The sequence below is a fragment of the Natrix helvetica genome (assembly GCF_964273705.1).
Source record: "Natrix helvetica genome assembly, chromosome: 5".
Classification (NCBI taxonomy): Eukaryota; Metazoa; Chordata; class Lepidosauria; order Squamata; family Natricidae; genus Natrix; species Natrix helvetica.
Window position 1 is genome coordinate 60,564,449 of NC_138551.1, and position 13,162 is coordinate 60,577,610.

At 39.0% G+C, this 13,162-nt stretch overlaps 1 protein-coding gene across 3 annotated transcripts in view; it reads right to left on the bottom strand.

Annotated features, from left to right (window-relative positions):
• Window positions 1-13,162, bottom strand: part of PDZD8 (PDZ domain containing 8) — a 45,654-nt gene that overhangs the window by 5,683 nt on the left and 26,809 nt on the right. For all 3 annotated transcript variants that reach the window (XM_081954368.1, XM_081954369.1, XM_081954367.1), the window contains one exon: window positions 251-413. In XM_081954368.1, coding sequence (XP_081810494.1) covers window positions 251-413 — 163 coding nt within the window. The remainder of the gene's footprint in view (window positions 1-250; window positions 414-13,162) is intronic.

The following is a 13,162-nucleotide window of genomic DNA, read 5'->3' on the forward strand; positions in this document are numbered from 1 at the left end:
TACACTAAAATGTAATTATGACATGCAGCTGAAAACAAGTTATGATATTGTTTCATTAGGGCACTATTGCCCTCAATATTATAAAAAATTCTATGATCCTGCTTGGTTATGACTGATAAAGGATGGGTGAAACTTTTAAAAATACATTCCCCATAATGTCACTTAATTTTTACACCTTCTGAGCACTTCCCCAATGACATACAGCTTAGCAAATCTTATTAAGCTTAGTTCATGTAGTTTCACTGCATACCTCCAATAGATAATAGCCTGTCGCCCCTCTGAAGGTCAGCGGCGGCAGCAGCAGAATTTGGTGTAACAGTTTCAATAACAACGTGACCTGTTTCTCCTTCCTTAGCCTGTATTTGACGCAGAGTGAGTCCAATACTTGGCGAATTTCCTTTTATGAGTTCTGCCTGTGAGGGGGGAAAAATGAAAAATAATTTTCACTGTTAATATTAATGTCTATAATTCATAAAATTAAATGTTTTTCTGCTTGTATCTTGTGCAAAATTGTACTTGAGAGAGAGAAAGGTATATACCATATAATTACTATGTTTTAAGGAGAAATAGGTTTATAAAACACAGTACGTCTCACAGGTCAATTATTTCAAACAGAATATTTGTTATAGGTTTTATCTTATTATCTAAACAGTACTTAAAATGATCTTTTCTACCCAAATTGGATACTATTAATACAATACTTTTTCAAAAGTTATTTGAAGAATCTCTGTAATTTACAGTATACTCCAACTTAGCAAGAAGATATGTAATTCATGAGTTCAGCTAAACTAATTCATAATAAAAGAAACCAGAATTAAGAAAATTCTATAATCTTTATATTTTCTATTCCAAGTATCCAAAATCATTCACATTCTCCGATATAAAACATTTTTAATATGTCAGTATCTTTATAGTCACCTGAAATTGGGAAAAGTTAATACTGTTACCTAAATAACTGGCCTATAGGATAATTGTGTGTTATATTATTTATTTGTTTTGTTGTTTATTCACACCACCTTCATTCATATCTATTACATCTTTTACTTTTCTCTAAGTTCCACAGGCATAAAGCATATCAATTCTCTTTCTTTTCTGTATTAATATATGCTCTATCATTTACTTCTCTTACGTTCCAAGTTCCAATTTTCTACATACCACGATTGATACCTGATGGCCCTGGAAAAATATATTACTGCTGCCCATCATGGTTTTGGGGAAAACTCAGGGTTTCAAACAATGCTTTTTAGCAAGAGAGAAACAGACTAACTTATCGATCATAGCTGTATCCATGCCACAGATACTACTTTTCTATTAACAATAAACATAGTAGTGGTCTGTTCTGGAACATTATGGCCAGTGCACCACAAGTATAACTAAAACCCAGTTCGATCCCAAACATACTCACACTACTCTATGCAATCAAGAAGCTCTACGTTGGAAACAACCTTGTGAACCTGCAAACTTTGGCCACGTTCCAGTAATTATAAGAAACATACAATATGATAGTTTTAGAATCCTCAAATCTTTGGAAATATTCTCTTCTTACTGCTCTTCTGAAATCTTAATTATGCAATGAAACATTAATTCAGTCTTGTTCTTTGAATCCAACTTAATGGAATCATCATTAAATTCTCTCCATTTGAATCAAATTCCAGAAATTCTGAGTATCAAGTTGTTCACATTTCTAGCAGAAGGAGATTTCGACTACTCTCAATGAAAATGCCATCACTTTTTTTTCAGATATCATCTGTATTTTTTCCTGTGACTGCCCTACCTAAAACTAAGCTTCATTAGAAAATAGAGTTCTTACAGAGACAACAAAACAGATATATCTTCACAACCTACCACTCTCTTAATGATAACTATTTGCTCAGAACAGCTGTGCTTTGCTTGGAGCAACTTGAGATTAAACTATTGTCTATCAGAATATGTCTACTCTGAAAATGGTAAGTACTGCTACAAAGGGAAATTTAAGACAGACTTAATAATTTCTGTTTATTTTTATTTATTATTCTGAAACAATAAATTCTGTTAAATTTAAACAAATCACAGCAGTTATTTCAAGTCAACAGTGAATAAAAAGTTAAAAGTTAACATAAACATTGAACATAGATTATTAACCTGACTAATAGCAGCTAAAATACACAATAACAGAAATCAGAAGTGCTATCAACTGATATTGTACAATATGAAGATCAGTACTGCTTGTAAAATCATCTCTTTTGATTAGCAATTCACTTGTCAAACGTAAAAGATTTTTAAGTTTTAAAAATTGTCTTGAAAGATCAAACACATGTATTCTATACAAGTAATCTAAAATTCAATACTGGAATCTCAATCAATGATTATCTAGATAGCAGAGCTGGAAAAATATTTTCTCTGAGAATTTCTAGAATCTTTTCCAGTTGGAAAACAGATGTTCAATGAGTATTATATATTTCTTTAACATTTAAGAAACAGTTACATAACATCCCAGTGTCAGAATCTGATTTAAATTTTAACAAATGGCCCTGATTTTTTCCTGATTATTTCATCATACTTGTAATAACATACACTTGAACTGCACTGAGCCTCTCCTTGAGGGAGATGAGTGATCTAGAAACATGAAATATAAATAAAAAAATAAAAAAATGCAGAAATAATCAGTTTCTGTGGCTAGCAAGTAAACTTATCAGCAATTAGCACAAATTGCCTAGGTATTCCAAGTAAGCTGCAATTACCAAACCAGAAAAGAGAATATACAAACTGCAAAAGCAATTTAAGAAGCTGTGTGTATTAGGTCGGCTTTTTAAAAAGACCATAAGCTTTTTACACAATTCTGCAGCTGTTTCATCAAAGAGAACAATTTAGCCAGTGTGATTCCTGCTGTATATGTCTTATTCTCCGACTTTTAATCTTTGCTAATTGTAGCTGGGATGCTATCTCAGACCTGGAAGAAAATTATTTTTACAATTTTCACTCTTTTTATATACACTGACAGTTAAAAAAAATCCTCTAATTTGGCATTTGAGCACAAAAAATTCTGAAAATTAAACCAAATGATTTCTCAGATAGTAGATATTAATTAAATATAGCCTTTAAATAAAAAGAAATTATTTATTAAAATTTAGTTATTTTATAATATTGCTCTAAGAACTTATTTCGTTATGAGGTGTACTTAATAATTTAGTACAACTAGACCATTGTTATTCAGATTTCAAATAGTTTAAATACGGATGGACACAGTTCTCTTCTGGTTCAACTCCTTCCTCCAAGGACAGTTCTAATTGGTGAAAAAGGAGTGAGAGGTGACCCCTACTTTGTGGGGTGCCACAGGCAATGTTCCCTCTAATTTTTTTTCAATGTGAGCAGAAAAGTATAGTGTTTGAGCGGCACATTTTCATGCCTGAGCACCTGAATTTTTTTTCACAGATGTCACCTAAGACAACAACGAAATCAATATTATTTGAAACTCAAAGTTATGTTTCTTCAAGGTACCCACTTAATTAAAAGTGTTATATAATATCAGTATCACTTAACAATGCTCCTGCTTAGCAACCAAAATGTTGGCTCAGGAACTCTGGCATTTGAAGCACGCAAGTCTTAAAGCTGTCAAGTTACAAGACCCTTGCACCCCTAACCCTTTAGAAAAAAACCCAGGGGTCTTCAAACCTGACAGCTTTAAGACTTGTGGACTTCAACTCCCAGAATTCCTCCTCCAGTCATGTTGGCTCAGGAACTCTGGCATTGAAGTGTGCAAGTCTTAAAGCTGTCAAGTTACAAGCTCCTTGCACCCCTAACCATTTAGGAAAAAAAAAACCAGGGGTCTTCAAACCTGACAGCTTTAAGACTTGTGGACTTCAACTCCCAGAATTCCTCCTCCAGTCATGTTGCAGCGATGTCATCTGCGTGGATCTGCTCCATCTTTGGTTTCTTCATGGCAGCGGCGCCTCCCCCTCTGCTCGGAGCACCTGAGCTGAGCCCTGCGTTACCCTTGCCCCCTCCTCCTCCGCCGTGCTTTTGAGGGGCCATGAGGCCTTTTTTGCCCCTGCTCCCCCCCGCCGCCTTCCTACTGGCTCCCGCAGCCTCATGGCTCCTCAAAAGCATGGCGGAGGAGGAAGGGGCAGGGGTGACGCGGGGCTCAGCTCAGGTGCTCTGAGCGAAGGGGGAGGCGCTGCTGCCATGCACGGGGATGCCGGCTGGAGCTTTGGCGGCTTCACCTCAGCCACAGCGCCGGGCGGCAAATCCAGCAGTGCTGTTAGAGGAGGAGGTGGCAGCAGTTATTCCGGTGGCGGCGGGGGCTTTGGGGCTTCACAACTACCCTCAGTCGCCCGTGCTCATCAAGACAAGTCTGGGGAGGTCCTTTGCGGGCGGCCAGTTCTAGCTGCCTGCAAAGGACCTCCCCAGCTTCCAGAGCCTGTGGCAATAGAAATCACTGCTCGGCAGTTGAAAACTGCTGCGCGGTGTTTTCTTGCTACGTGCGTGGCTGCGCAGCCGCGCACCTTAGAGGGAACATTGGCCACAGGGCTTTTTGCTCTTTCCACATCTTTTAAACATCTACATGAAACCTCTTGGCGAGCATATCTGTCACAATTAGATGAGGTATCACCAATATGGCGATGCTACCCAACTATATACAGGTGAAACTCAAAAAATTAGAATATTGTGCAAAAGTTCATTTATTTCAGTAATGCAACTTAAAAGGTGAAACTAATATATGAGATAGACTCATTACATGCAAAGCAAGATAGTTCAAGCCGTGATTTGTCATAATTGTGATGATTATGGTTTACAGCTCATGAAAACCCCAAATCTACAATCTCAGAAAATTAGAATATTACATGCAATCAATAAAACAAGGGTTGTACATAGAACAATATCGGACCTCTGAAAAGTATAAGTATGCATATGTACTCAGTACTTGGTTTGGGCTCCTTTTGCAGCTATTACTGCCTCAATGTGGTGTGGCATGGAAGCTATCTGCCTGTGGCACTGCTGAGGTGTTATGGAAGACCAGGATGCTTCAATAGCGGCCTTCAGCTCTTCTGCATTGTTCGGTCTCATGTCTCTCATCTTTCTCTTGGCAATGCCCCATAGATTCTCTAAGGGGTTCAGGTCAGGCGAGTTTGCTGGCCAATCAAGCACAGTAATCCCATTGAACCAGGTTTTGGTACTTTTGGCAGTGTGGGCAGGTGCCAAGTCCTGTTGGAAAATGAAATCAGCATCCCCATAAAGTTCGTCTGCGGAAGGAAGCATGAAGTGCTCCAAAATCTCCTGGTAGACGGCTGCGTTGACCTGGACTTAATGAAGCACAGTGGACCGACACCAGCAGATGACATGGCTCCCCAAATCAACACAGACTGTGGAAACTTCACACTGGACTTCAAGCATCTTGCAGTGTGTGCCTCTCCATTCTTCCTCCATACTCTGGGTCCTTGGTTTCCAAATGAGATGCAAAAGTTGCTCTCATCAGAAAAGAGGATTTTGGACCACTGAGCAAGACCAGGTCTGTTTTTCTTTAGCCCAGGTAAGACGCTTCTGATGTTTTTTGTTGTTCAGGAGCGGCTTGACAAGAGGAATACGACATTTGAAGCCCATGTCCAGGATCCGTCTGTGTGTGGTGGCTCTTGATGCACTGACTCCAGCCTCAGTCCACTCCTTGTGAAAGTCCCCAACACTTTTGAATGGCCTTTTCCTGACAATCGTCTCCAGGCTGCAGTCATCCTGCTGCTTGTGCACCTTTTTCTTCCACACTTTTCCCTTCCACATAACTTTCTATTAATGTGCTTTGATACAGCACTTTGGGAACATCCAACTTCTTTTGCAATTACTTTTTGAGGCTTTCCCTCCTTATAGAGGGTGTCAACAATGGTTTTCTGCACAACTGTCAGGTCAGCAGTCTTTCCCATGATTGTGATTCCTATTGAACCAGACTGAGAGACCACTTAAAGGCTCAGGAACCCTTTGCAGGTGTTATGGCTTAATTAGCTGATTAGAGTGGGACACTTTGAGCCTAGAATATTGCACCTTTTCACAAGATTCTAATTTTCTGAGATTGTGGATTTGGGGTTTTCATGAGCTGTAAGCCATAATCATCACAATTATGACAAATCACGGCTTGAACTATCTTGTTTTGCATGTAAATATATGTAATCTCATATATTAGTTTCATCTTTTAAGTTGCATTAGTGGAATAAATGAACTTTTGCACGATATTCTAATTTTTCGAGTTTCACCTGTATCTCTGTTCCCGGGTCAAGTGAGTGATGCAGTACTTGTTTATTTTTGTGTGTTCAAAATGGACAAAAGGAAGATCCCTTCAGATAAGAGCACTACAAGTTCAAAGAAAGAAGAGGCTTGTTATTACACTAGAGCTGTGATGGCGAACCTATGGCATGCGTGCCACATGTGGCACGTGGAGCCATTTATCTGGGACAAGGCGTTGCCCTGTCAGCTGACCAGCGTCCATGAGCGCACTGGCCAGCTGACTTTGCCCTTCTTTTGAGGCCATTTTTCGCACTCCAGAGGCTTCCCTGAAGCCTCCAGAGCGTGAAAAACCAGAGGTTTGCTCGTAGGGCCGGTTTTAGCCCTCCGGAGGCTTCAGGAGGCTTCCTTGAAGGCTTCAGAGGGCAAAAAACGACCCTATGAGCCAGAAGGCCGGTTTTAGTCTTCCGGAGTGTTCAGGAGGCTTCCCTGAAGGCTCCAGAGGGCAAAAAAACGACCCTACGAGCAACCCGGATCCTGTTTGCTCATAGGGTCGTTTTCTGCCCTCCGGAGCCTTCAGGGAAGCCTCCTGAAGTCCCGTAAAGGCTCTGAAAGGGTTAAAACCGGCCGTACAAGAAAACTGGAAATCTGTTCCCAAACTTCCAGTTTGCCCATAGGGCCGGTTTTTCACACTCCAGAGGCTTCAGGGAAGTTCCTGAAGCCTCCGGAGGGCCTCGGGGGGAGGGAGCTGTTTTCGCCCTCCCCAGGCTCATATAAAGCCTCTGGAGCCCGGGGAGGGCAAAAAAACAACACCAAAAATGGGGGGGAGCACTGGTTGTGCGCATAGCATTATGGGTGTGGCACGCCCACTCACGACCTCCCCTGAGCTCCCCCCGCTTTTGGCACGTGAGCCACAAAAGGTTCGCCATCACTGCACTAGAGCAAAACTTAGATGGAATAGAATAACACATTAACAACATCACATTTTCATCACAAGCCCAGACTGGATTGCAATTGTCATGGGTGGAAATTATTTCTCTTTCATCTACCATCAATGTTTCCTTAACAGTATGGCTATTTTGGGAACTAAGGTCATGCACGGTTAAAGATATACACTTTGCTACCAAGGAGAATTACTAAAGCAATTTTCACTGTAGTTGATGTAAAAGCAAAGCTGTGTTTTTATAACTGTATCCATATATCTCACTACATCTATTTTTACCACAGGAGGGTCAGCTATTCTTCATTCTTTGTGGGGATTCTGTTCCAGGTAAACAGTTGTAATTAACAAGACCATAAGAAAATTTATTTTCTATGAGAGCAAAAATCCATTTACCATTTACTTGGACAACAAATCTAATTTATTCCCACTGGGGATACACAAAACCACCGTTAATGAGGGTTTCAATAACAAGGGCTACCTGTACTACTACAATTCAATGAAATGACATAAGGAACTGTAAGGAAGCGCAACAATATTTCTTTTGCTGATACCTTTGAATAACATATGACAGACCAGAGAGACACACAGACTGATCTATGATGCAGATGATACATATTTGGGAAGTTTGTATGCCAATTGGCATTTACTGGGACAATTTCTTTCCAAACACACTTTCTCTAATGAATTCTGAACACATCTGGAATCCTAGGAGCTCATATAAGATGATAATAAGCAACTAATTTAGCTAGGCTGACTATTATTTGGAAGACTCTGCCTCTCCTTGTCTTTCCTGCATTTTCCTTTTCTCAAAAACTGTGTTTATTTGCAAGTTTGGCTCTCGTGATTGAATAATGGAATTTCTACTTTACCATGCACGAATCACAGCCTTTCTCAATGGACATTTTTGGACTCTAAAAAACAAACAAATCAGAAGTTCAGAAAACACTACTGGTAGTTAAAAATGATTAGAGAGCTTATAAATCTTCTGAAGACTGGCTTAAGAAGATGCTGTTATTTAACCCTAAGAAAAGAAGAAGGTGGCAGGAAAAAGGAATATCGCTCTTGAAATACGTCTCCCCATACAGAATGATGATGTCATTGAATACTGGAATCCAGTTATGGAAAGGAAGGTTGCAATTGAGTGTGTGTGTGGTTGTGTGTGTTTCGCAAGAACATTTGGAACACTAGAACAGCGGTCTCCAACCTCTTCCGCTTAGTGGACTGGCGGAGGCGATGGCAGCAGGCACGCACACTCTTGCCCACCACTTCTGCAACCCACTTGTGAATGGGCCACAGACTGGGTGTTGTGGATCCCTGTACTAGAACACCATCTGATGAAGATGTTTTGATTTGAATATCTGCAGTGATCTGGAAGATGATTTTGATAATCCCTTCCATATGTTAGAAACAAACAAAACCATTACAAATATACTTCTATAGCTGATTTGAGAGTACTTTAGGAATGAAAGGATGTTTAGGTACTCTCTTCCAATACAGGAAGGATCAACAATTGGAGGGGGAAATCTGATGCTGGAAACAGCCCCTCCCCATGCCACTAGTTTAAAAATCTCCAAACATTTTGAAGAGAAGCATTTCATGTATGGATGATTTTACAATGTTCTGGAACAGATTCTGCACAGTCCAAGGATACAGAGTACAATCTGTTGCGGACATTTCACAATAGAAATTAAAGAGTTTGCTGCAGTATAGGTAAAAAAAAATTGGCATTTAAATATGTAAAAAATGTCACATTTAAATATGATAGGAAACATTTGCTTTTTCAGGAATTTATTTTTCATGTGAGCTTTCCCAAAGTCACAGAAAAAGCTGCAAGGATTAAGGCCATTGTTAGCATTTGGAAATGTGGGCCTATTTTATTTCTTGCTTACAACCTGAAAGAGTTCTGTACTACTTTACCATTTCAAGATCACTCAGTTGGGTCAGTTACACTGTAAGTATAAGAAACCTATTTCCTACTGAAGAAATCTGTTAATCTTCAAATGTCAGCAGAAAATCATGAAAAATAAACCTCTTTTTTCATCACTGAACTCTTGCTGTTCATATCCTGTGACCTATATTTTTAATATCCTCTAAACAGCAGAGTGGTAAAATAATTAAAAGTGAAAAGATTCTACAATGTGTTGGCATTTAAATTATTAGACAAACAAAAAGAGATTGAATTAGGTTTCTGAGCTGTTAAGATCAGGCAATGTGGATTAGAGACTTATTTTTCAAAACAACTTTAATTTATGAATTTGTTTATATGATAAATTCTCTTCAAGGATGGTTATATATTATAGTGGAGAATTGGAAATGATGAGGGACTGTGTTAAAGAACTGGGGATTTTAAAATTGCATTAATCCGCTACTTGATCGCTTGCCATTTGGCAGGAACAAAAAAACGTCTCCCCATTACTTCTTTTTCTAGGAACATTGAATTGGTACGCTAGATGCTTCAAAACCCTTTGCATAGAAAACAATATAAAATGGAAAGTAAGGTTCTTTGGCCTGTACACACTGTAAAAAAACCATAAAGTGATATGCTTTTGCTTCAATTAATACAAACCAATATGAGGGGGAAGTACCCCTCAATGTATAAACTGCAAGTTCACATTTTATGGTTTATGATGAATGTAACAATGAATTACAGGTAGTCCTCAACTCACATCCACAACTGAGCCCAACATTTATGTTGCTAAGTGAAACAGTTACTAAGTGAATTTTGCCCCATTTTATTAACTTTCTCTTACAAGAAAAAAGTTAAGGAAACAATTGGTCCATTGCTAGGAGAAAGTGGCAACTGGCTGACCAACCGCACTCAAAGTATAGTCCTCAATGGAACTGCATCTACATGGAGGGAAGTATGCAGTGGAGTACCCCAAGGCTCTGTTTTAGGCCCAGTACTCTTCAACATCTTCATCAATGATTTGGATGAGGGAATAAATGGGGAACTCATCAAATTTGCAGATGACAGCAAGCTGGCAGGAATAGCCAACACTCCAGAAGATAGGCTTAAGATACAGAAGGATCTTGACAAACTTGAACATTGGGCACTATCTAATAAAATGAAATTCAATGGTGAAAAGAGTAAGGTTCTACATTTAGGCAACAAAAACGGAATGCACAGGTACAGTATAGGTGGTACCTTGCTCAGTAGTAGTAACTGTGCAAGGGATCTTGGAGTCCTAGTAGACAACCATTTAAATATGAGCCAGCAGTGTGCAGCAGCTGCCAAAAAAGCCAACGCAGTCCTAGGCTGCATCAACAGAGGGATAGAATCAAGATCAGGTGAAGTGTTAATACCACTTTATAATGCCTTGGTAAGGCCACACTTGGAATACTGCATTCAGTTCTGGTCGCCACGATGTAAAAAAGATGTGGAGACTCTAGAAAGAGTGCAGAGAAGAGCAACAAAGATGATTAGGGGATTGGAGACTAAAACATATGAAGAACGGTTGCAGGAACTGGGTATGTTTTGCTTAAGAGAAAGAAGGACCAGGGGAGACATGATAGCAGTGTTCCAATATCTCAGGGGTTGCCACAAAGAAGAGGGAGTCAAATTATTCTCCAAGGCACCTGAGGGTAGAACAAGAAGCAATGGGTGGAAACTAATCAAGGAGAGAAGCAACTTAGAACTGAGGAGAAACTTCCTGACAGTTAGAACAATTAATCAGTGGAACAGCTTGCCTCCAGACGTTGTGAATGCCCCAACACTGGAAGTCTTTAAGAAGATGTTGGATAGCCATCTGTCTGAAACGGTATAGGGTTTCCTGCCTAGGCAGGGGGTTGGACTAGAAGACCTCCAAGGTCCCTTCCAACTCTACTATTGTATTGTATTGTATTGCCACTACTCTTAAATGAATCACGGAAGTTGTTAAGTTAGTAACACGGTTGCTAAGTGAATCTGGCTTCCCCATTGACTTTGCATGTCAGAAGATTGCAAAAGGTGATCACTTGACCCCAGGACACTGCAACTGTCATAAATATGAGTCGGTTGCCAAGCGTCTGAATCATATGATCATAGGGATGCTGCAACAGTTGTATGAAAAACGGTCATAAGTTACTTTTTTTAGTGCCTTTGTAACTTTGAACAGTCACTAAATGAACTGATGTAAGTAGAGGACTACTGTACTGATCTTGATAAATATTTTATATTAAAGTTTTGGGTATTTTTTATATATACTTTTCTCCCCAAATATCATCATGCCTCTTTTCTCTTTTCTAATCTTAGCTTCATGCTTTATTCAGCTTTTACCTTCTCTCCTGAACTGACAACCTGTTCCTTCAATTAGCTGAGGAAATTGGAAGCTGATAATGAGTAGGAGGTAATGTAGCTTCTTACCACTAGAAACATATAAAATTAAATGTGCCCAAATTTTTAGCATCTAAAAAACAGACAAACTTCCAGGCAAAAAGCAACCTTTGTTATTTGTTAGGGTTATTTGAAAAAGCTCTTGGAGTGGTCAATAGGCATAAATGGCTATTGACACTGGCTAGTAGAGCAGGGATGTTGAAAACCTGAAGAAGAGCTATTGCTGGGAGAGGCTGTTTACCTGGTAAATTTACCTTCCATATCTTAACCTTTGCAGGGCTACACTTTTGTTTCCCAGCTACAGCATTTCCTTTCATTTGCATGTTTTATTCCACCTTTTCTCTTTCTCGTCTTTATTTTTTCTCTTTACACCCCATATCTTTCCCTTTTCTTATCTTGCAGAAATATTTGCTTGCTTGTTTATTAAATTTATATGCCACCCATCTCAATGTCCCAAGTCACTCTGGGAGGCTTACAATATACAAGAATATACAACAGGAAGAATTTGACTTTTGTATTTATACTGATGAGAGTGACATGTATAAGAGAGAATAAGTAGCATTACACAGATGGGAATCAATTACTTTTTGAAATGCCCTATCATTTTAGAGGACAATTCATTTTATGTAATAATTATTTTGTATATGTGAATGAAAGGGTTAATACACAAACACACAATAGATACAAACTCAAGGTAAACCGCTCCAAACTCGATTGCAGAAAATATGATTTCAGCAACAGAATGGTCAATGCCTGGAATGCACTAACCTGACTGTTCTTACATCTTCAAACCTCCATAACTTTAAAACTGTCTACTGTTGACCTCACCCCATTCCTAAGAGGTCAGTAGGGGTGTGCATTAGTGCACCAGCATGCGTAACATCTCTGTCCTACTGTTCCCATTTATTTGTACCCATTTCCTGTGTTCTAATTTATGTTTATTTTTTCCTGTTATCTTGTGCATGAGTGACAAACTAACTAACTAAATAAAAATTCATAAATAAAATCTCTACCCCCAAAAGCGTTACAGCTTCTGACTTTTACGGCTGTCAATTGTATCGTGCAAAATGAACCATCAATTACATTACGACTATAGATCAAGCCTAATTTAATTATTGTCTAATTGAACAACTAGCTTCATAGTTAATCAACTTTTATTCTGCTTAGATCCGAGACATGCATACAACTTTTAAAGTAAGAGTTATCTGGAGATCAGATGATATTCTTACCCTTACAAAACTTTCCTCTAACAAATTATCCAATGTTATACATTCACCCTTTAGACAAATAAAGTTGTCTAGATTTTAAAAAATCCTACACAAAGTATTTATAGGAAAAGTTTATAGCCCAGTGCTCACATGACTTCCAGCAAAAACAAATAAGCATAAAACCTTCCTACACTAATGTTTTCAAGGCCTTCCAGATCATCATGAAAAGGAAGCTGTATGGATCTCAAAGGGGCCTCATTCCAGAGGCCAAGCACTGCTACAGAGAAGCCATACTTCCTGGATCTTGAAATGTAATTTTGCTTAATCAAGGGGAAGGAAAATGCATTTATTCAATTAGATCATCCTGGACAGGCAAAAACAGTGGAAGACAGGGGCTCCATCGAAACGTTGCGCTCTATGCTAGATAGGAGTTTATGGGTAATAACCAGTACCTTGAAACACACCCAGAAGCAGACTGTCAATCAATGCAACTCACGAAGTAGAGGAGTCATATGG